At 39.4% G+C, this 25,205-nt stretch overlaps 3 protein-coding genes across 3 annotated transcripts; 2 read left to right on the top strand and 1 right to left on the bottom strand.

The window, feature by feature from the left end:
- Positions 1-1,632: 1,632 nt before the first annotated feature.
- Positions 1,633-7,255, top strand: LOC310941987 (tetraspanin-8-like; the record flags this gene model as incomplete). The annotated part of the gene is made up of 9 exons (XM_083907256.1): positions 1,633-1,716; positions 3,438-3,503; positions 4,384-4,497; positions 4,583-4,657; positions 4,750-4,848; positions 6,622-6,708; positions 6,819-6,878; positions 6,979-7,062; positions 7,151-7,255. 9 exons carry the CDS (start codon positions 1,633-1,635, stop codon positions 7,253-7,255), a joined length of 774 nt encoding a protein of 257 aa, XP_083763382.1.
- Positions 7,256-8,807: 1,552 nt separating this feature from the next.
- On the bottom strand, positions 8,808-15,696 carry LOC310941895 (tetraspanin-8-like). Its single transcript, XM_083907142.1, has 9 exons — positions 15,532-15,696; positions 12,090-12,155; positions 11,858-11,974; positions 11,702-11,776; positions 11,350-11,445; positions 11,160-11,255; positions 11,016-11,063; positions 9,811-9,894; positions 8,808-9,388 (listed from the first exon to the last, which is right to left on the bottom strand). The coding sequence occupies exons 1-9, from the start codon at positions 15,589-15,591 to the stop codon at positions 9,296-9,298; spliced, it is 735 nt and encodes a 244-aa protein (XP_083763268.1). The 5' UTR covers positions 15,592-15,696; the 3' UTR covers positions 8,808-9,295.
- Positions 15,697-18,945: 3,249 nt separating this feature from the next.
- On the top strand, positions 18,946-24,299 carry pus7l (pseudouridine synthase 7 like; the record flags this gene model as incomplete). Its single annotated transcript, XM_083906640.1, has 9 exons — positions 18,946-19,747; positions 20,085-20,244; positions 20,342-20,564; positions 21,191-21,289; positions 21,379-21,460; positions 21,575-21,740; positions 22,396-22,522; positions 23,597-23,650; positions 23,982-24,299. The coding sequence occupies 9 exons, from the start codon at positions 18,946-18,948 to the stop codon at positions 24,297-24,299; spliced, it is 2,031 nt and encodes a 676-aa protein (XP_083762766.1).
- Between the last annotated feature and the right edge of the window lie 906 nt (positions 24,300-25,205).

Here is a 25,205-nt window from a genome sequence, read left to right as displayed (position 1 = left end):
ATTACAAATGGAGTGGAGTAACATGAAAGAACAAGACATATTTTCATCAGAAAAGACCATAAAAAAACAACCTAACATTTAAGGGCTAGTGTGTAAAATCTCGGCAGGTTTCTCAGCAGATACTAAACATGTTCCTCACCAGTCAAATCATGGGAAGTCAGTCATTTATAAACACGTAACCTTTAAATTGATGTTCTATTGCAACCAAAGACAACTTTATGTGTTTATTGGGTGGCTTAATACATTTTAAAAAAGCATTAACATTCATTGATTTATTAGTTGATTCAAAAGGAGTTTCTATTTGTGCATTTTCCCTCACAAAACCTGTGACCTTAGTGACCTTTGCACCGATTTGGAAAACTGACTGAGGTTTTCTTTTTAGGGATGGGACGTTACCACTATTTTTGTGTCCGATACCGATAACACAAACTCCATTCATGAACGTATGAAGCTGTTAACAACACATTTGTGCCGAGTCATTTCAAAGACGTATTTCTCCAACGATTCTCGAAAATAAGAAATAAACAGCCCCAATCATGATTTAAATGCTTTTGCTATGCATTCTGTGCATAGTGAAACACATGGACAGTATTGGATTTAAAAAATATTAACCAGTGATTTTTGGTTGAATTTGGAACTCAAATTTCTTGATATATATATATATATAATAACATTAAATGTTAAAGTGAAGCATAATATGGTTGAAATTTCTCTCATAAATGTGCAACAATGCACAGATCACAGTAGATCTACAAAAGGCACAAACATCTAGAGCTGAATAATCTAGTATTTCACATTATGATTAATATGAATTTAATCCAGATTTAATACAGAGGTTTGATTGACTTTGGATGAACCAACTCAACTTACGTAGCCTTACTTTATGTGCCACAATGTAAACAGAAACACATTTTTTTTTTAAATGTTTATGAATGAAAATACGACCTTTCAAAATTGCCTTAAGAGAAAAAATAAAGTTTACAGTTTACAAAACACGTTTGTGAAATGTTGTGTTTTGACCTTCAGGGCCACCATACTTGAATATGAAATACATTACAAAGAGATTTTCGTAACAGTTTTAGTTAGTTTTAGTTAGTTTTGTAAACACAAATTTCAATTTCAGTTAGTTATCTACCTTTAACGAGCAAACGCTCGTTTTGTTTCTATTTCTATTTTAGTTTTCGTTAATTTGTTAGTTTTCGTTAACTCTAATAACCTTGCTAGTGACCTCTGTGACCACCAATGAATTCATGTATTTTTTTTGTACCCCCTCTATAGAACTATGTGATTTCCTACTGCACCTGAATGCAGCACAGGCTCCTGGATGTGGGCGGAGTCTCGGCCGTCCCGCAGGTCGCAGCCGTTACTTGTGTGTGTGTGTGTGTGTGTGTGTCGCTGTACGACATCACAGTGACGTCCCCCCCTCTCCCCTGACTGTGCGGTCATTCAGACCGCAGACGCCCTTACTGTTAAAAATCCCCCGGGTTAACGACACTCAGCTGTGCTAACACCCGCTGTGTGTGTGTGACAGCTTCCGAGGCAGAGAGAGGAAGAAGACGCGCGGCAGAGAAGAGAAACGGCATCATCACCACCACCACCATCATCATCATCATCATCCTCTTCACCGTCATCATGCAGCGGAGCAGTGCAGTGGTGGTGGTGGCGGATAAAACCACCATGAAAAGGCCGTTTATCTTCGCCAACGCTATGCATATGGTGAGTGAACGTGCACCAGGAGCCACGAGGCTTTATTGATCTATATGAATTTATTGACTTTGTTTGCATGACTGCTGTTGTTTGTTTTGACCTAAAAAACACGAGTCTGTCTATAAATATCCCCCAAACAGCAGGAACAACTCTGTGTGTGTGTTTGTGTGTGTGTGTGTGTGTGTGTGTCACAGAGATGCTGCAGCAATGACTCCATTCCATCACAGGGATGTGCAGCAGTGCAACGTCTGCAGCACATTTAAAATGACCAAAAGGTTATGAAGAAAAAGCACAACAAACACATATAAAGGTCATATACAGTGACTTAAATCACATTTACATAAGTAATATCATTATATTGTTTTGAGAGTCATTATCGAAAACTTGCAAAGTAGGGATTCCGTGCGATAAAACCCCAGTTATCGCGATAAGTCAACGTAACATGATATAAGTCGTGATTTCTCTGGTGTGAAAGTTGGACAAACCAATAGGTTTTGGTTTTAAAACGTCTTTATATGCACAGAAAACAACAAGAACGTGTTAAAGGTACAGTGTGTAGGATTAAGAACAGAATCCGAACTCCTGGCCACTTTGGCGGGCACCTAGGGCGCCATCTACTGGAGGGGCACCAGAAGAAATAAATAAGTAATAATATTGTAACCCCTGCATCTTGATAGGTAGCGTTCTATTGGACACACACACACTCACTCCGTCACTGAAATCTCTCCCACCTGACAACACAGCCAGGTAGGAACCAAAAACACGAGGGGTGTAAATAAAACATAAAATCACATTAAAATAATCCCCCGTATTATTTACATACACATATAGATATATATCAGTTTACGAGTCAAGATATTTAATATGTTCTATATAATATGAAATTTGCCATATTTATTTCTTTTATTACCATTTACTATTATTTATTACTATGCAGAATATCTTTAATCTTTTATTTTGCTTGCAGCAGGGCTTTCTGACATTCACATACAGTATATATTTCACTTTTTTCCATGGAAAATAGCCTATTGGTGAAGTTGCATGTTGCAGCTGAAGCATAAGAGAACATAATATGGTGTTTTTTTATTATTATTACAACTCAAAAGGTCCTTTAAAATCACGGTGGTTACATATCTAACATAGATGGATAAATAAAGGGCTCATTCAGTAGTAATGACCTAAATTCTAAAATCTTACATACTGCAGCTTTAAAACCCTTTACATAATGGCGCCACATGCCAAGACATGATTTCAAAACATAAACATGATTTGCAGTCTGCAAAATATTTTTTTTTAATGCAAATATTTTGTCTGTACTGTTGTTGTTGGTGAGTTCAGTTTGTTATATGAACATTATTCCTGAGTCTCTGTGACATATTAGGAGGATTTTATGGCCAGTTGCTTTAGATTTATTACAGAATGCACCTTTAAACAGTTTTATTATTAATTGTGTATGTGATGAGAAAAGGAGATAAGATGCAAAAATGATTGAATGACAAATGATTTCTGGTGATAGATACCCCCCTTATTACCAACCTCTTATTTCTAAGAGCTTTTTAAATAAATATTTATTGTATATGTTGTACAATTTCTTTTCAGAAAAAACTGCTCTACTGGCTAAATACTAAAAAAATACAGAATCATAATTTTGCATCATATTTTATTATTCCTGCCACTGTCTGTTTATACTTTAACCCTTTCACACCTCAAGTTAATTCTCTCCCCTAAAGGCACTGTGCTCGTTCATGCTGACGATGACGGTCGCTTGGCACAGAGACCTGGTACAAACTGGCAAAGTAAGACCATCTTCAGATCTTCTTCTGACTGGATGAAAACTATTTTCCAGCTGTTATTTACTTGAGACAGAAATAAATCTGTCGAGTCAGATTTAAAAAAAAAAAAAACAATATCCAAGTGCAGCTATAGAATTATTAATGCTCCCTTGTCCATCAATACTGCCCTAAACACACTTCAGCATCTTTTTTTTTGTCTATATATATGTCGTTATTACTATGGGAGGAGCAGAGTTCAAGCCCTGACGTCCACAAGCATCTGCCTATTTAAGTGTCCTTGGGTCGGACAGTGAATTATCTCCACGTGCTGCATGGAGAGTACTGCTCTGTAGCAAACCCTGACCTTTGACACCCTTTTGAAGCAGTGCTGTGTCAGCAGTTCATCCGTGACAACAAAAATAATGTGGTGAAAGTAAAGTTTATTTGAGTAGAACCTTTCACACAAGTATCAAGAAGAGATTATGGGACGTCATCCGCATAGACTCAGGACAAAATGGCCACTGTAATGGTTAATAATCTGTCAAAGAGGCAGCATGTATAATGAAAATAAAACGGGACCAACATAGAGCCCTGGGGGACACCACATGGCCAGCAACAGAGAATACCCTGCCAGTTAGATGAAAACAATCTAATGCAGGTCAAGTAAAACAAACGCAGAACAAATACCATTATGAGCAGCCTTTTATTGTGTTGTTTTTGTTGAATGAATTTGCAAAAAAAACAGAATATAAAGAGCAATACATAGTAAACAGACGTCAGGAGTTTGGGCAGAAAAGGCGGCCTGCTATAAATGAACGGAGGATTTAAACTGAACAATAATTGTTTGTCAAAAAAATGTGTCCCCTTTAACACCACTGTATTTATTTATTTTTTTGCTCCACAGCTGGTGTCCAACGTCTCCGTGGTATTAATGTACGTCATAGAGATCGGCTGCCTGCTGCTCTCAGTGCTTGGTGTGTTCGGAGCCTGTAAAGGAAAAAGATGGTGCTTAATTCTGGTAAAAAAAAAAAACCTGCTCTGTGTTTTTGTGAATGTGTATTTCTTCCGCGTCGCGTACTAATGTTGATTTTGTGCGTTTGCAGTACGCGACTGGGATGGCGGCAGCCAGTCAAACGATAATCGTGAGGACGGCGCTAAGCTACCAAGAAATCTACGAGGTAGGGTACTTGGATGCCCCAATTTTCCTTTACAGGACAATTTTGTACATTATGTATTATTTAGCCCTTATTGTGTTTTAACTTCTGCTCAGAAACGTGTGATACGTGAAGAGTCCAAGCTGCGGGCCATGATGCCGCTCACCGGAACCAGCAAAGCCAACAGGACTCTGTTGTACAGCATTCAAGAAGAAGTAAGCGCCGACTGTTTTGCAAAATACAAAGCAAAACAGACCCTGACCGGTCTGTGTTTGTGCAGTGGAAAAACGATCCAAGTGATGTTTGACCTACGGCCAATTCTGATAATCATTCATAACCATTTGTTTTCTCTGATAGGAGCTGGTTTTCATCGTGTGATTTAATTAGAACATTGAGACACACCTGTCCACAAACATGTGTGTCCATTGTGAAACATTCAGTGCATGACACTCCTTTTATTCCCGTGTTTTAAATATGGAGGATTATAATGCACCCACTTCGGGAACTACCAAGTAAAACGTTGCATTGGAGGCCCGTTTTGGTCTATAAAGTATATTGGGCACCTGTTATTTAGTAGCATTTAAAAGACCCACATGGATGACGCAACTGGTGTCATGAAAGGGAAACAGCGGAGCATGTTTGTAGGGTGACAACGTTGCAGGAGTGGAGTTGCAATCGTCAAATATGGACACATGCAGCTTTATTTTCATTAAGGATCAACTGGACTTTTAAGACAACTGTAAAATAGCTGGAATACATGCATTTTCAACTGCTATGCTAAGCTAAGCTCCTAACACACTAGATTTCCCCCAAAAGACTGAAGCCCCATATGCACACGCTCACACACACACACACATCACTTTATAGACTCAGGTGGCAATCAGTCCTGATGACACACACCTGCGGTTCATGTAGCCTTTGGGGTGTGGCCAAAAATGTGGGCGTGTCAGTTCTTAAACAGACAGAATCTCAAAACACAGGATGCATCGTTTGTGGTTGCAGACGTTGTTTATGTGCTAGTTTGGTATATGAGCATTAAGAGACACACATTGATGATGCAACTGGCTTTGCAAACATCGTCAAATATAGACAAATGTATCCTTATTTGTTTTTTTTTTTAAATACTTTTAAAGATCAACTGGACTTTTAAGACACGTGTAACATAGGTGGTATAGTAACATTTTCAACTCCTACACTTTGTTATAAGACAGAAAAAGACAACACACACTTTCCCCAAAGACTCAAACCCCAAATGCACAGGCTCACACACACACATCACTTTATGGACTCAGGTGGCAATCAATCCTGATGACACACACCTGCGGTTCATGTAGCCTTTGGGGTGTGGCCAAAAATGTGGGCGTGTCAGTTCTTAAACAGACAGAATCTCAAAACACAGGATGCATCGTTTGTGGTTGCAGACGTTGTTTATGTGCTAGTTTGGTATATGAGCATTTAGAGACACACATTGATGATGCAACTGGCTTTGCAAACATCGTCACATATAGACAAATGTATCCTTATTTGTTTTTTTTTAAAATACTTTTAAAGATCAACTGGACTTTTAAGACACGTGTAACATAGGTGGTATAGTAACATTTTCAACTCCTACACTTTGTTATAAGACAGAAAAAGACAACACACACTTTCCCCAAAGACTGAAACCCCAAATGCACAGGCTCACACACACACATCACTTTATAGACTCAGGTGGCAATCAGTCTTGATGAGACACACCTGGTGGTTCATGTCACCTTTGGGGTGTGGCCAGAAAAGTGGGCGTGTCAGTTCTTAAAGAGACAGGACTGTGGCACAAAACTGACACAAAATCATAAGATCTCAGAAGACTGGATGCATTATTCGTGATTGTAGACATTGTTTATGTGCTAGTTTGATATAATGTTGTGAGGTTTATTTATTTATTATGTTTGCATTCATTATTACCTGGTGTGTGTGTGTGTGTGTGTGTGTGTGTGTGTCACCTCCAGTTCGAGTGCTGCGGTCTCATTGACGGCTATAAAGACTGGGGCTCTTTCATCCCGGCCTCCTGTAACTGTCAGTATCCAGGGAAATGCGTGAGTAAATCACTTTTTATGAGCAAGTCATCATGGGTTTATGCACCTGGAGTCAAATGTGCAAATTAATTTTATCACTTATTAACGTTTTTTTGTGTTTTTTTTACCAGATTCGATTACGGGGCAGCGCCACACTCGGGGCTCCAAAGAATCATTACGTTTATCGAGAGGTAAAAAAATGTTTTTAATAAATAAATAAGCTTAAAATGATTTTAACATTTTGCTGCCACATTTAGAACAAACGTGCGTTTGTTTATTCCGCCTCCACAGCCTTGTCTGCCGATTTACGTCTCGGAGCTAAAGCTTGCGTTTTCCCTGGCGATGGCGATACAGTTCGGAAGCGGGGTGTTTTGGGTACGTTTGCTTCCGCTTTATCTCGTGCTGTTTTTTTTACGTTAATTTGCAGCGCTTGCTCTTAACCTGCTGTTTCCTGGTTTCACAGATGGTTTTACTCGTGATGAGCATCAAGCTGATGGGCCAGATAAAAAGGAAAGAGGAGTTCATGGCTCTCCTCCATTCAAACAGATACGTCCCCGGTGCCTTCTAGTAAACCTCGTACCTTTTTTTTTTAAATACGTATTTAAAAAAATGCTGATCAAGTGTTCCTGTTTGGATTTGCACATATAAACACATTATGCTGTATGCCATAACCTCGCTTTATTTTGTTAAGTTATGTTTTCTTTGTGTGTGTGTGTGTGTGTGTGTGTGTGTTAATGCATGTAATTAATGCTGACAAATAATCTACAGTACATGCATAGATTCATTTCAAATGAATACTTTTTTTTAATTCTCACATGCTTTTGCCATTCCTCTTAAGGTTCTTCCAGAATAAATATATAACCAATAATTAAAAATATATATATAAATATATATACTTTTTTTGTTATTTACAGGAAGTGTAATCTGACACGATTGCCTTCACATCTGTGACTATTAATCCAATAACATCGACTGTACCCTAACAATCTCGGTTATTATGCACGCAAGAAAAAAAAAACAAACAAAAAAACGCGCTCGACTTCTTTTGGAACATACCGTGTATTGCAAATATTTCTACTCGTCCAAAGCACACTCTTTTTGAATTTTTCAGCACTACGGCAGTATTAATAAACTTTGACGTAGCGTCTTTCTTAAACGGTGTTTACAAAGTGCTCGGAAAAAAAATACACACAATTATTTATTTATTTATTTATTTATTCGTTTGTTTTCTTGGGTTAATAATCAGGTTTAGACGAATAGGAATGAGTTCCCGAGCTCTCGCTGGGGATTCCAGAATGTCTTGATGCCTTGTTGTTGTTGTTATTATGCACATTGTATACCTGAAACTGAATCACTTCCATTTTCTTTTTTTTTTTGTCTTCCTTGAAGCACATTAACGACGTACGCGACACGTCCATTCAGAGGAGATGGGGGATTCTGTTTGGTTGCACAATCGGTAGACGCGGCAGTAAATCCTTAGTGAATTCTCTTGAATGTGATTTTTGGGCCAGGCCGCTGCAGACGAGACAGGCTATGGGAGGCGTTAAGTGTTTTTTTTTTTTTTTTTGCAGAGGTTGTACACTCAAGACATCGAAGAAGCCTTTTTTTGTCCAAGCCATCGTTCACTGCACGAGCTGCCTGCAGTAATAAATGTCTTTTTTTGTGTGACAAATGTACTATCAGATGAATTCATCACACGAAAAACAGCAGGTCCGACGTCTACCTGTGCACTTTAGCCATTAATGCCTAAATTACAGTATATGTTCTGTGTCGTATGGGATTTTCATGTGTCATATGCATTTTTTTTTTTGTTTGTTTGTTTCCTAATCTATGGAATGAAGTATAATGTAAAACATTTTGTAAATACCAGGAATAAACGACGTGATTCTTGTATCACTGACGTCTCTGAGTTTATTTAGAGCATAAAAATTTGCCACTTGATGGGCTGTTTTCATGTTTTTTCCATCATGTACAATAAGTGCATCGAATACATTTCATTTTATGTAATTAACCCTTAAACAAAAAGTTGCATATTAATGAATGAATGAATGAATGAATGAATTCATTCATTCATTCATTCATTCATTAATAGGCACTGGAATTAAAAAGTAGCATACAGATGTTCACTTTTTTAAAATTAATTAAATAAATAAAATGCACTGGAATTAAAAAGTTGCATACAAGTTTTCACTTTTAATTTTGTTATTATTAATTAATTAATTAATTAATTAATTAAATAAATAAAAGACACTGGAATCAGAACCAAAAAAACACAGCCCATAAAAATAACAATATGTATGATTTTGTGGTACCTATCTACAAGTATAAAATCAAATAAAAATTCATATAAGATATATACAGATATGATGTGAAAAACATATAAACTGCAAAAGCTATACACACACACACACACACACACACACACACAGAGTACTCTGCAACAGTTTCAAGGTACCACCAGCTTTTGTTGGCTGTATATATATATATATATATATACATGTAGGTTTTAGATATGCAGAATAGACAATGTACTCTTAGAGTAAGCTTAGAGTATCTATAAGAGAGAGATTTCCCAGACTCTGCAGCAACAGTGACAGCTGCCGTGACTTCACAGTACTCCTGAATGGTAGACCACCCCTGGGGAATGCTCCTTCTTGAATAACTTGCACAGGATGACGATGGACAACACCACCGACAGCATCTAAAGGACAGCGAGAGTCAACACACAAAAGCAAAATCCTTCCTTGTGCAGTTGAAGCCATATGATAATCTACTATATCTAAGATATATGTGATATTAAGACATAAATGGCCATGGTGTATCATCAGAGATTAGGGAAGTGTGTTGAATTGAAGAAATATTTAAACTGAATAATACAGCGTCTCATGTGAAGTTGTGCAATGGGACTGCAGTAACACATTTCAAACACTGAATGTCACTGTTGTACATATTTTGAGGTAAGTGTGTCTGGCTTGAAGGGAACCTACAGTTATGTACAGCAGGCAAACATGTCATCCGTGTCACTATAATATTAGATGGTTCAAGCAAAACAATTTGGAGTACACAGGGAGGCAGGTAGTTGGGTACATGAGCCATGCAATCCTACAGAGCAACAGTACTTACCCAGAGCACTACGAGGGCCATCATCACTCCTATTATAGCTTCCGCCATTTGCATCTCTTCTTCCACCAAGTATGGAAGACATGGCTGCAAGAGAAAAAGCAGTTATCCATCCATACTTTTAACTGCCATGCTTGTCACTCCAGTCAGACTTTGACACGACTAACTAACACTGCTTCTATCGTGCATACAGTATGTCTTAAGGTTTGACCTTGTAACAACCTGGGTTTCTATCATGACCTCTGGCATCTACAAGGCTTTTTTCAGTCAAAGAACAGCTGCTCACAGGGTTTTTTTCCCGGCCCTTTACTTGCACAAAAAGAGGATTGGGCAAGAAAATCTAAGTATATCAGCAGTTTCTGCAATACTCACATCAGCCCATCTGCTGCCACTTAAAACTGTGGCACCTCTGTTTAAAATATCAACAAGACAATAAAAACACAACTCTTTCTGCGTTTTTCCATTGAGCGCCGTTTGAATCTTGTCGTCTTTTTTTCCCAATGAATATAACATTAAAGGCGCCATATGTAAGAATGTGGCCAAAAACAGTTACTACACTTAAAATACTGAGGTCTTTTAGATTTCGTTTTCTCCGCCATTGTAGCTCAGACGTAACTGGCAACCGGTGGTTGCTCGGCAGCTGAGACTCTACTGACTGCAATGATTGGTAGATGGCAGTAGGTGGCGCCACATGCCAAAAGATGATTTCAAAACATAAACATGATTTGCAGTCTGCAAAAGACTTTGTTTAATGTGAATATTTTGGCTGTACTGTTGGTGTTGGTGAGTTCAGTTTGTTATATGAACATTATTCCTGAGTCTCTGTGACATATTAGGAGGATTTTACGGCCAGTTGCTTTAGAGTTATTACATAATGCACCTTTAAGTGAATCACAAATACACTCTATACATTGCTAATGTGGTAAACGACTATTCTAGCTGCAAACAACTGGTTTTAATGGAATATGTACATAGGTGTCTAGAGGCCCATTCCCAGCAACCATCTCTCCAGTGTTCTAATGGTACATTGTGTTCGCTAATCGCGTTAGAAGACTATTGGATGATTAGAAAACCCTTGCGCAATGATGCTAGCACAGCTGACAACAGTTTTGCTGGTTCTTTGACGAAAGTGCTCTACCATACTGAATGCAGACCAACATAATCTTTAAATTACAGATGACACAAAAACGCCGTGATGTTTTCATTACCTTTTCATAAACCATGAAGACCTTGTCGTCTGTTGTTTGGAGCTCCACCTATAATACACAGCGGGGGAATCTTTAGCTGGAACAGGTGATGCGGCAACAACAACAATAGTACAGCTGTAGACGAGTGTAAACAGTGTCACTCACACATGGATTAGTTAACGGATGGCCAAAGCATTCACAAGATGGTGGGATATCTTCGCCCCAGTCGCTGTAGCCCCGAGCCATTCCACAGCATTGAAACTGTGGCATAAGAGAACATTTGTGTCTGTTATGGACAAATGCATTTGTTTTATTACATGTAGCCCCCCACCCCCCCTTTTTTTTTTTAACATACTTTCTTCTGTTGGTCGTGCATTTCCTCTTGAAATCCGGCACTGGTTTCAGACAGTGGTCCATAGTCCAGGTATTCAGTTCTCAGTTCGTCAGCAATCTGTACAAAAAGCCAAAAAAACAAAACTATTCAGTATTCAGTAATCTACTGATTCATTCAAATTGTACAGGGATTTATAAGCTACTCATGTAGACCAAAGTAAGCATTGATACTAACAGTGTCTGTCATTTTCGAGATACAAAGGTTGTTATAACGCTTTAAAAGGAGATTAGTAATTTAATGTAGTGTAATGAAATGTAATGTATTTCTAAAAGGGCATATCGGGACAATACTATAAGATTTAAGAGAGTAATACCTCGGACTTATTACCCAATCCATAGACTGCTACGGGGAACAGAATCAGGCTCATCAGGATCATTCCAACTGTAAACTGAGACACAAAAATGTATAAGCAGCCAAATCATCCCGTGAAAGGCATTTCAATGTAGTCACTGACGTAAAAATTACCCACCACTAAGACAGCCCATTTCTTCTTTTTGCAGACACCAACCAAACCAAAGATGACCAAAACCAGCGGTATGATGATGAAGATGTACAGCAAATGTATGTATTTGAGATCTGAAGAAAACTGAAGGAGAAGTCGTGTGAGGCTTTGTAAACGCTGGAAAAAATACTGGCGCTAAATCACGACGTGGCCAGTCGTGGGAATTATATTAATGTAGGAACAGACAACAGGATGTTACCTCTTTAACATCGGGGAAGAATCCATGAGCAATCATGACGCACACCAACAGGATGGCATTGATGGTCTGCAAAAAAAAACAAGCAAAATTCATGACTTTTACCAGGGTAAATGTCTAAAGTCTCAATATTTAACACAGGAGTCTGGTGTATTTAGTGAAAGCACTCCGGTCATGGAGGAAGTACTGAACAAATAGTTTCAATTAACTGTCACGCAGCCACGCAGCCACGCAGTGACGACTCCACCCACGTTGAGGAGGTACTATTTTTGTGGTGGAAAACCAACCTAAACTGTGCCGTGCTGTTGGCGAGTCGAGGCGAGCTGGGACCATACTGGAAAAGGGACATAAATAGCCGACTCTTGCAAGTTAAATGTGTTCATTCTGCAATTTTCTTAAAGTAGACATATTACACCCTATTTCTACAAGTTAAGCTAGTTCCCTGGTGTCCTAATGAACATGTCTGTGACAAAATACCTTAAGGATGAAGCACCATAGCAGTTCAATCACCCTTCCAAAACAGCCCTGTTCAGAACGCTCGCTCTTGAGTGCCTGTCTCTTTACATGCAAATGAGACAGGGAACTACTTCACTGAGGCTCCGGCAAGCTAACAGCAGTTAGCATTTGGAAAAGCGATCATTTGCTGACTCTAGCCGGCACATTGCCGTCATATATAAAATGTATCCACTGGATATGTGAATCCTCTGAGGCTGGAAGTTTGTGTAGAACTCTGTGCTGCACTGTGCAGCCAAGAATAGAACACTTTGTGGACTTCCACTCTTCCGGATACTATTGCCCTCGCCTGCATTCTCGTGTTTTTAGGGACAAAGCGGAGCTCCGCGAGATAACAATTCCAGGAATGCGCCATTGTGACATAGCAAGTCAACATTGCATGTTTTATCTGCTGTAACTTAGACTGAGGCGGACCACAAAAACATGACTGAGTCATTTTTTTTTAAAGTTGATTTTGCATAATATGGCTCCTTTAATAAGTCCCCTATTTATACCCTTAGCCATGGTCAAAAACCAAAATACTGCCAAAACGACAAATCCATTCTACTGTGACTATGAGGTGCCGAATACTTGATCTGCGGAACTGAAGAAGCCTATTGAATGAGAGGTGAAATAAACGTATCTGTAACCGGAGAGCCTTCACACTTTATCTGCAGTGTGAATTCCTCACATAGAGTAGTGTAGTCTATAAATAAAACTATTTAGTATGCAGTTCAAGTTTCTGCCCACAATGGCGATGACGCCAGTTGCAAAGTTAGAAGCGTGTGCTGGGGGATAGCATACATTCCGTGTATAGCTAGACACACTTAACAATAACATTTCAGTGACTGTTATCTTTAATATAATACCTCAGCTTGAGGGAATTGTCTTTAATGGGCTTTTTGGGATTTTCACTGATTCCCCCCCCTGCTCTAAAATCACGTAAAACTCCAGAAAATTCAAGATCAAGTGGTTTGACTGTGTGGATAAAATGAAAATAGATCACAGGTACTGTACTGATCTCTTTTGGGACAGTGGGAGGCTTGGCCGCATTCCAACTGCAGCTGCTTTACCCATATAAAGATTGTAATATTTGTATTATTTGCAAGCAAGTTAACACATCCTCTACTGTTAATCCTAGTGATGGGAAGTCCAGCTCTTTTCAAAGATTCAGCTCGGCTCTTCTTACGGCTCTTTACTTAGCCTCACTCAGAGCCTTTTAGCAGTGATTCATAAACATTGTTATTAATAAACATTTTAATCAAGCCTTTCTGTGACCATCCTGTCAGGACTTGGCATGCGTACTTCTCGTTACCGCAACTCCGAGACCGTTTGTGATATCTGGGAAATTCCAGGGTGTGACCCCGCCTTTTTGCCCTATGTCAGCGGAGATTGGCACCGCACCCTGTGCAACCCTCTTGTGGAGAATAAAGTGGAAGATGGATGGATGGATGGATACTGGAAAGCTGAGAAATAGAGCTTTGCACCCAAATACATATATGTACTTATATACTAGGACTTATGAGGAACGACCATCTGATCACAGACAAGATTCACTAGCACGCCATAAGAGGGTTAAACGAACAACTGAACACAGAACCCGCAACGAACCAAACCAACCTAACCCTGCATTGAGCTTTGCAGTCTCCAGTATCTTTGAAATGCAGCCAGATCTGCCTATTTTTCTTAAATGTTTCCTGGTCCTATGTACCTGGTCTGTACCACTACACTTTACATAATGGTACGATCCTAGTCTGTCCCAGCATGTCATTGGCCACATCAAAATTAAGCTAATAAAATTGGCTCTCCTTGTTCGCCACACATGGCGTGTTTCCACCGGCTCGACTCGGTACGGTTAAGTTGCGTTTCAACTAGCATAGTACCTGGTACTTTTTTTTTAGTACCTGCTCTGACGATTCTATGCGTGATGTCACCAGACTGTCGGCCACTGATTGGTCAGAGTGCCGTCACAGGAAGAGACGTCTGACACAAGAATCATGCGGAACTGTAGCTCAGTTAAAAATACTTAACAATCCTAAAAATGTGGGTTAATCTCCGATAATTAGCAGGGAAATGTCTAAAACTGCTGATCACGACCCCCAGTGAACGGCGAGCGGTATCACAAACCCTGCCGCTGTATTTCAGTCCAGTGTCTGTCAGACGGATTCTGACAGACACTGTTTTTAATTGTTTTTAATGAACCGATTCTAATAATTCAGTTACACTGCTACACTTTGTGTGTGTCGTAAAACGACATCACGCAGTTTCATACAGCCGTGCAGTGATGACTCACGTTGAGTAGGTACTATTTTGTAGTTGAAAAGGCAACCTAAACCGTGCCAACGGTGAGGCGAGGAGAGCTGGGACAAGGTGGTGTAGTCTACATGATACGCAGTTATACGTATATACCCACAACAAAAAGGCCAGAATTTCGGTATAACCACTTAAAAATGAGCCTTCACACATATATATGAATATGTTTCTTGACAGAAATGATACTCGTGCCATTTGTTTTTGCAAATAAAGAGTAGAGATGTTTTCACGGGTCTGGCAACCCGTGCTGATAGTAGACCACACCACTGGCTGGGACCAAGGGGCGGCTTACGAACACGTCACTTTTACTGGACATTTCAACACATCAGCCAACACGTTTACACTGTGTTGTTTATCATCAGCTCGTTCTAATGTTAGCCTCGGTGCAGAGAGATGTGTGGCAGATGTCGGTTACATGATACGAGTTGGCAATGTTGTGATTTATTTATGGGACCGGACCAGACCAGAGCAGACGCCCACCCCCCTTCCAGTGTTTATACAACCCGTTTACTGTCGAATACACACTACAAAAACCACAATGTTTAGTGTTGTTTATCTTGTGCTCCTTTTGCAACACAAATTACAAAGTTTTTGACAACATGGTCATAAAGACAAAGGTAAAAAAAAACAAAAAACTTACCGCAATCACACTTGTCACGACTATGAAACTCCATTTCAACCAAATGTGCACTTTCGCCATTTTCTTTTCCTGGGTTCGTATTATTTACGAATATTAAACCTGCAGTAAAATAACTCCCGAGTCTAAGAGAGAGGGGCAGATATTTCGTGCTGTTAGAAAACAAAATAGAGGTGGAAGGGAGGAGTTCTTACAAGTCATGGCCCCATGTAGGCGGGTTTAGCGCCCCTCCCTTTGTCTACAGCAGTGCTGCGGTAAGAGCAGTGGAGGGTGACGATGATGATTACACACTCCTTACAAGGGTTTTTACGGCGGAGTAGTAAGGATGGACACATCCGGTTTTCTAAATAAAATACCGGATGTGTCTCCGAGTGCACGTTTAGTTTATTGGGAAAATAAATAAACGTTTCAGAGACCTTATTATGGAGGACGAAACCTGACATATCAATAAATAAATAAGTAAATACAGGAATAAATACATGCATAAATAAATGCTTTACATTTATTTCTACATTTCTGTAGTTCTGTATTTATGCATTTATACATTTCAAGTTAAAAGTCCCACATTAACAGTTTTTTTAATGAATAACATATTACAATTTGAGATTTAATTAAAACAAAAATGTGTATTCGTTCTGGAAAAGATTGAGTAACTTGTGCTCAGGACATCCATGTCTAGTGTAAATGTTTACTGTACAGTTTTAGAGAAATTTCAAGTTAAATGTCTCAAATTGGCACTTTTTAATTGAAATAAATCTCAAGTTTGAGAAGTAAATAAAACAAAATGTTATATATGTATCGGAAAAGATTGATAAAGTTGTGTTCAGGACATCCATGTCTACCAGTACACTGTAAATCAGATGTATTTACTGTACAGTTTTAGAGAAATTTCAAGTTAAAAGTCCCACATTAACAATTTTTTAATAAATAACGTTCAAATTTGAGATTTAATTATCACAAAATGTTCCTTAGGTTCTGGAAATTAAGTTAAAAGTCCCAAAATTTTTAATTGAAAGAGTTCTCAAGTTTGAGATGTAATTTAAAACAAAATGTTCCTTAGGTTCTGGAAAAGACTGATGAAGTTGTGTTCAGGGCATCCATGTCTACTACTGGAAATCGGACATTTACTCCTTTTACTTCATTTACCACCTTGAGAGAAATTTCAAGTAAAACCCCACATTGTCACTCGATCTCTTTTTCACTTCACCAGCAGGGATGACTGTTCAAAGAATATGAAGATACTGTTCTAGAAGTCTAAAAGTATTCCAGCAGTCGAACATCATTGTTGCTCACATGTATACACAGGAAGGGTAAGAGGCTTGATACCAATGACGTAAAAAGAGGCAAGTTCAAACAAACTCCTGCTTTTGTGGGAGGTTTGCAAGTAAATCAACAAAGGAGATTCATGCCTTTGGGATTATGTTGCTCTTCCCATCTATGCTCGAAAAAAGCTGTGTGTGTGTATGATCGTGGATATATTGTTTCAGTGATGTAGCTTTATGTCTATCTGAATGGTCTTGATATTGTCTTCACTCTAACAAGTCATGGCAGTTTTGATTTTGCGTTTTAGGCCAGTAAGTCAGTGATGATCTTCAGCCGTGTTTGTTGACCCTTAACCCCTAACTCATGGCTATCGCCATTCAGCCAGAGATCAGGGTGACGGAGGACCCAGACTACAGAGTGCTGTCCCAGCTGGTGGTCACAGAAGACAAGTACCTGTCTGAAGATAAAAACAGACCATAAAAATGTTGCATTACATACTGTTTGTAATGCTACATGCTACCTATGATCTAGAAATCTAAGACAACAAATGAACAGTTTTTACAGGGTGTGGAATAGAAAAGGCACTGGTAAAAGCTGTGTTGTGTTTGTATATATACACATATACTGTACATACAATACTCCACCACCAGCTTTGTGTTGTATATATTGTATATAGAGGCTTTAGACATAAACAATAGAAAATGCACTGATATATTTGAGTGCAAACATGCTAATGTTCAATTTCTGCTTCGAAAACCTCAGTAATGTAACACATCTTTAAGGATTATTGATTGGGCTGGATTATGTTTCATAGTAACATAATCTATGCGTAGTAATTTCATTGTGTTTAATGAAACAGTTAAAAGGAACTCTCCATGTTCACGTACTATTGTTTTAGAAGGTACAGTTAGCCGACAAAAAAAAGGGGGGGTCAGTTTCCCTTTAAGAGCAGTCACGTGACAGTCACATGGTGCGGAAGTACTCGGGATTGTTTCGGCGTGGTTGTGTTTACATCAACAGCTCCTGGTTTACTCACCACACACAGGTTCGTTGAATAAACACCTTTTATTCCTTCGTGAAACACTTATATTCCCGTTTTATGACAAAAATGTGCTCTGCTGCCTTTGTTGCATTAGACACAGCGCTCGCTGTCTCCAAATGTCGAGGCACAGTTATTTAGAACGGTTCAATCACTGCAAAGACACATAAATAAGCAGGAAAACAAGCAACTGTCACATTTTAAATAATGCATATATTATCTTAAAAGTGTCTCCCAGCGCTGACTATATCTAAGAGCAGTTCAATTATTATCTTCTGCTTACTATTGGTGTGTCTCTAAATCTATACTTGCATCATATTCACGAGACGTTTGTATCCTTTTGTTGCCTCAAGTGTGTGAATTGTGCTATACACTATAAGGCTGCAACTAACAATTATTTTCACCATGGCTTAATCTTGCGTTTTTGGGGACACACATAGTTAGAAAACTAGTTAAAATGATAATGTTTTTTTCTTAAATCTCAAAATGTCTTATGTTGTCCAAAAATCAAAGATATTCACTTTTATGGTTTCTTTGTTATGAAACGGTAAATAAAACGGAAAACAATTAGAAAGCTGCTTATGAGAACTTGTTATTAACATAGTGATTACAGATAAATCCATTAAAAACATGTTTTTTTTGTTGGCAATAACTGGTACAGTTATACTGGGGTGTGAAAGAATATTGCCTCACTAAATGGTTCCAATATTAAATTCATATTTTGATATTTATTCAAGCCATTTTACTCATTACCCCATCTTCCGCTCCTCTCAATAAATTATAAAAACTGTGTTTTTCTGTATTTTTGTACACATAAAGTTTTTACGATAATGTTTTTTCCAAAAAATCATTTTATTATTTCCTTCTTATTTATGTCTGTCTATGTTTATCTTTCTTATGATGCTACTGTTTTATTATAGTGTTTTCCCAAATTTCCCGATGAGGACAATAAAGTATCCATCTCTCTGTCTAATATATTGCATCATCACCTGTTCTTAGATATGTAGTTTATCGCCCCCTACTTTACAAACACGTTTCTTTTTGTTTATCCAACCTTTCAACTCTGTCCTTTGCAGGTTTGAGTGGAGGATCTGCAAAGTTTGGATTAAATGACCATGAAGCAGGACATTGATCGTGTGAACATCCCTGTATGCTTCATCTCCAGTCATGAGGGTTTTCTCGGAAGCATTAAGAACTTTATCAAAGACTTTGTCGTGACCGAGATAGACATTAGCGGACAGCAGGTGAACAAAGAGGTGTCGTCGGCAGCAGCAGCACATACGCCAGCATGTGCCTCCACGTATAAAATGAACGACACCACTGCTAAATGTAAACAGAATAACAATTTCTCCGTCTCAGACAGCGTGTATGTCTCTGCTGATTGTGATGTAGATGTCGCCCTGCCGAGTCCAGGCAGTTTTGATCTGGGCGTGATTTTAGGCCAGTCAGTCAGCGATGAGCTTGAACAGTTTGTGTTGACCCTCAAAGACGAAAAACCAACCCAGCAAGAGTTATCGCTGGGATCATTTGCTGACAAACACCACAGAGCCAACGTCCACCGGGCTGTCAGACACCGTTTCCCCTTCCTCATGACTGTCACCATTCAGCCCGAGATCAGGGTGAGGGAGGACCCGGACTACAGAGAGCTGTCCCAGCTGGTCACAGAAGACGAGGCGGAGGACTTCTTCAGGTTCATCGACGCCAAAGTGCGCGGCTCGTCCTACACGTTCGGCCCCGACGACGACAAGGATCACAGGACGGCGGTCCACCACTTCTTGAGCCGCAGGTTCGGGAAACTGGTGGAGACGAAAAGCTTCAGCGACCAGGGGAGTACGGCGATCTCGGTGAGGCTGAGGGAGCGAGGGAGGCCGAAGAAGAGAAGTGCAGATGAGCGAAAGGAAGAAGACGTTTACACTGGTAGGAAGTAGCTTATGGAATTTAAGCAAATTTTGTTTCTAAGCCTTTTTTGATGCCTTATGTTAAGCTTTTTATGTGCACTTTAGGCCAAACAGAACCTACAGTACATGCATGAGGGAGAACAGCCACACTCACGTAAATCTGATGGAAGAGTTGTCTGCAATATCACAATTAGGTGTCATTTAACACAAGATCTTTAAAAGATCAAATTGCAGAGAGGAGAGACGTGTCCATTACTAAGTCATCCAGTCTGAAAAATAAAAATACTCCCCCGGTTACCTGGCTTATCATTAAAATACCAGCTAATACATCTTTTTTTTGTGATTTGTGTGTTCAGCGTTCACTCTGCGTAAAGAGAACCTCGAGACCCTGGAGGCCATCAGCTACATGGCAGCAGCTCTCGGCATATTACCGTCAGATTTCACCTATGCTGGAATCAAGGATAAGAGAGCCATCACCTACCAGTCCATGGTGGTCAAGAAGGTCTCACCACTACGGTAACGAATCTGGTTTTTGTTGTTTTAATTTCATGGATTTGTTCGCTTTAAAAGCCAAACAGTATGTATTGATGCGATCTTGCGTGTGTGTGATCAGATTGAACGACAAGAGAGCCGAGTTTGAGAAGAGAGGGATGCACCTGTCTCAAGTCCGCTCCGTAGGCGAGCCTTTGAGGATAGGGCGACTGCAGGGGAACCACTTTGACCTGGTGGTCCGTGACCTGAGGCCTCACACGGCGAATAGTGACACTCACTTCTCTGATGCAGACAGACACAGTCGACTGGCAGCGCTGATAAAGGAGGCTGTGGAGAATGTGAAGGTATTTTTATTGCACTAAATTAATAAACCAAACGTTAACTCTTGACTTGCGATTACAATATGAGAGGGAACGGTCATTTTTACATCAGTAAAACTACGATTAACGAAATGGTAATTTCAGACATATTTTGGCTTTAAGATTGTCCCTTTAGCCCTAGTTTTAATAATAATATACTTTTATAGCACTTTTAAAAACAAGTTTACAAAGTGCCTTTACAGACAAATCAAAAACACTGAGGTGGCACTGTACATTAAAGTACAGTAAGCACATGATAATAGGACAGTAATTTGTGATTTCTTAAATAATATTCAGGTAACACAGCTTGGTAATGAAAATCACTGTAGGTTAGCATCAATTCAACACCTTCAAATACAAATGTTTGTGAGTTATATTATAATTTTGCGCTCCTGTATGTCCCTCACTCTGTTCATTTCCTTATTATTACCATAATAAAATGTCTGTATGTCAAAGATTACCATTTTATTATCATCTTTTACCACCGTTTTTATTACCATATTATTGTTACCACTATAAAAAGTGCTACCAAAACATCCTCAGGGGACAGAAACAAGACAACACAGTATGTCAAGTTGATGAATAGACTGACACATATTTTGTTGTTGCAGGCCAGAGGTTTTGTGAACTACTATGGACCACAGAGGTTTGGGACTGGACAGAGCGTTCAGTCTGACAGAGTGGGACTGGCTTTACTCAAAGAAGATATGGTAAGTGATCAGTGGCTACTTCAATCGTGCATTCACCTCTGTCATATCATTATCATATATCACTCTCACATTGTACACTCGTATGTTAGGTGAGCGCTGTGCGCCTGTTCTTTACTCCGGAGGAAGGCGATGATCCTCAGAGTCACGCAAAGAGACACTTCCTCCAAACAGGTAAGCAGTTTTTTAGTTTTTTTTGATCAAATATTAAAGATTTCTTGACAAGAATGGAACTGTAGTAAACAAATGCAGACCAACATGTCCCTCAAATAACTGTCTTTGTACCAGATAACGCCAAGGAGTCTTTGGCTTTGATGCCACTGTCGAAGGCCAGAGAGCGGCTGATGCTTCGAGCCTTGAACCGCTACGGCACAAGTGCAGACGGTTGCGCCCAGGCTTGGCTCAGCCTGCCCCACAGCATGAGAGTCTTCTACCCACACGCCTACTGTAGCAGGTCAGCCGGAAAAAAAAAGTCACACTTTTTTCTTTATTTATTAAATCATTTTATGTGTTCAAGCCTCCAAGTTTTGTGATTTGGCCACGCCACGTTGACGTTTAGAGGCTCTTATTAGACAATGCCAGCCTCTGGACCTCCTACCTCCTCTGGAAAACGTTGCTTTTGTGTTATAAAGCTCCTTTTCCTATAAGCTTCAAACTCATCGTACAAACAAATTAAAATGTACAAAGATACTGTAAATACAGGACATAGACACGTATACGTGACAAGAGCAAGACGAAGCGATAAAGTAAACACAGACAAAATGTTCAGCAGAACAAAGCAGGCAGCAAGAACGTTCACCGTTAAGGTGGTGGAAGTTTTTTGGTTACATATGACACATTTTCCCTCTTGTGGTCTTCCTCAGAAAGGTTGTGTGGCGTTACATGTGACGTGTTTGCTTCCTGTTTTCGACAGGTTTGATGGGAACCTGACGAACTAAGAAAAAAAAAAAATCAGAGAAAGAATAACTACTAAATAAGGATTTTGGTCTTTTTGGGGGAAGCATGTTAAAATGTGTGCTAAAAGAAAAAAAAAGTGTATATTCATTTAATTATATATCTAAATTTTTTGTAACTTAATAACTTTTTAGTGGCTGTTTTTTGGTCGGCAGGGTGTGGAACGAGGCGGCGGCTCACAGGCTGGCCACCCTGGGCCACAGAGCCAGAAAAGGAGACCTGGTGTGGACGCAGGCAGGCCAAAGCAAAGCAGAGGACGGTGGAGAAAGTTGCTGTGCTCAGGTAACACAGAAGGGCTTGGAAATCTAGCTTCAACACTTGACTGGGTATCTAAAAATAACATTTCTATTGAGAAAAGTATCGTTCACGGGATCGGTATTGAGGTCCAAATCAAGATAATGTACAGAAAGTTTTATATCAATTACCAGCAGGAGGCAACAGCACAGACAATGGAACAAAGGGAAAATACAGTAGATCGTCTTTAATCATCATTTACATGAGAAAAATTACAAAACAGAAAGTTTTCACAGCAATGTTGGAATTACAAATACAGTGTATTTAATAACAATAGACAATGTTTTGTTGCAGTTTAAGGAAACATCAAAATAGAGAAAACATGTATCATAAACATGTTTTTGCCTTGTCCCATTAGTTCTCTCATGCACTCGTTCACAGAGAGTAGGTCAAAAACCACAAATGCACAAAATGAAACTGCCGTATCATCTCGTCATCTCTTGGAAATGCCTGGATTCAAAATCCAATCCAACTTTATTTATAAAGCACTTTAAAAAGCAACAACAGCTGAAACAAAGTGCTGTACGTCAGAGATAAATAAAACACAACATTCTGTAGAAAGTACAAAAACAACACAAATACACGTCATACAATACAACTATAAAAAAAGATCAAAACCAACATCTCACACGTGTGTCACAGAATTGGCTCCCTCATGAGATAGAAAGATTGTATTCATGAAGTAACAAGAGGATCATTCAGGAAACCATCAGACAGTTCGCCTCTTTGAGTAATTCAATTGAACACAGGAAATGACAGCAGCGCTGAAATATGTGCTCTGATTTCTATCTGTAATGTTTCGTTGATGTCGCTTTCAGGCTGCCAGTCCCTGCTAGATTCTATGAATATTAGTAATAAATACCGTTTTATATTCCAGCTTGATATGAGGCAGTTATTGTAGTTTTTACACAAACTTCACAGTACATCGGTTATTTTAATGCATTTTAGCCGACTTATGGGGACGTGTAAATGGTATTAATTTCACCAGGAATCGGGGGTTTAATCGAGGTCACTACTTTTTCGGGATTGTATGTTTTTTAAAAGCTCATTCTATTTTCCCAGATCCACGTGGTGATGGAGCAAGAGGAGCAAAGGGGAGTCTATGCACTTGAACAAGTATGTACTTGGTGGAAACATGTTTTTTAAACTGTATTTTTTTGTTATTCGCTTTATACATATATAGGAAAAATCTCTCCATCTTGTGTCTGTAGCATAGTCTTTCATAAAAGTTCATCTCAGACATGTCCTCAAACCACTCCTTCACTGATATACCTCCTTTAGTTTTCCAATGTATGATGTAGGTTATCGCCAAAGGGAGAAACACTGTGTCTGTAAATCTGAGGAGCCTCGGTGGGGGTTTACGAAAGAGGAATCCAAAAGCCATTTTTCATATTCAGACAATGGTTTTAAAAGAAACTCATCCCTGATGTTTTTACTGCATCACCAGGTGTTGCTGCCGATGCCAGGAAACACAGTCAAGTACCCGGAAAACGCCATGGGGTCCTGGTACCAGGAGAGACTGGCCAGAGACGGCCTGGACAACTGTCGCTTCAGAGTCGGCAGCCTCAAACTTAACATACCCGGCTGCTATCGCCCCCTGCTGGCCAAGCCGCACAACCTCAGCCACCAGCTCCAAGGAGCAGCAGGCGGAGAGGTAACGGGAGAAAGGAAGCAGGACTCGCTCGCTCTCACTTTAAACTTCGACCTGGACTCTTCTTGCTATGCGACCATCTGCCTCAGAGAGATCATGAAGTGCGACCTGTAGACGTCCCCGGAAGTCTTTATTCCCGTCGTGTTTGTGTGTCCCATGTGCGGAAAAAAAGAGGCAGCTTTTTGTATTATGCCAACATTTTTTTTTTGTAACTTCACTTGACCCCTAATGTCTGACATGTATCGGTAGTCCTTTAGTTTGTTCTTGTACTGAGCAAAACATGGTAGCCACACATAGAATTAAAAACAACAGTTAATAATAATAATAATAATAATAATGATAATAATAATAATAAAAATAAAAAAAATCACCCAAAATGTTAACGAATCTAAATGTAAACGCATGTTCAACAGTATTTGTGTTTTGTGCCTTGAATAAACAAGTGTAAATTCAGCTTGGTGAGTTTTGAAATTGTGTGTTATTCACCACCTATCGCCACTAGATGGCGACAAAGGATTAGAAGCAGGATCTTGCATGCTCCCATAAGTAATCTGTCAGTAAAGTTTCCACCATTTTCCTCTTAGTCATGCTGGAATGATATGAAGGTGGATGCTCCTGCATCATGTGGCTTCAAAGCTAAAGGGTGTTTCAGCTAAATCCATTGAGCTTTTTCCACATTATTGCACTAAACGTGACTCATTTAGGCAACTAAGATCACTTAGTTGCAGCATCATATGAAGCTTCCCTCATTAATAAGTCACATTAGCGGTGTGGAAAGTAACAGACTGTATGACTGTTTGGTCGGATGTTGGGTTCCGACACGCCAGTCTGTCATCGACGTGTGATAAAGTGCCTTGCCTGTGAACGACACTGTCTGCCATGAAGACCCATTAGCAGTAAGGACTTTCTTCACTTACGAAGGAATTTGGTTACAAAATGACACAGAGGGAGAGAAGGGGGAGTGGAAAAATGTAAAAACCGGAACATTTTCAGAGCAAATCCTCTACTGGAATATTACTT

This window comes from Microchirus variegatus, assembly GCF_963457635.1.
Source record: "Microchirus variegatus genome assembly, chromosome: 20".
Classification (NCBI taxonomy): Eukaryota; Metazoa; Chordata; class Actinopteri; order Pleuronectiformes; family Soleidae; genus Microchirus; species Microchirus variegatus.
Note: the sequence above shows the minus strand (reverse complement) of the source record. Positions and strands in the feature narration are given on the sequence as shown.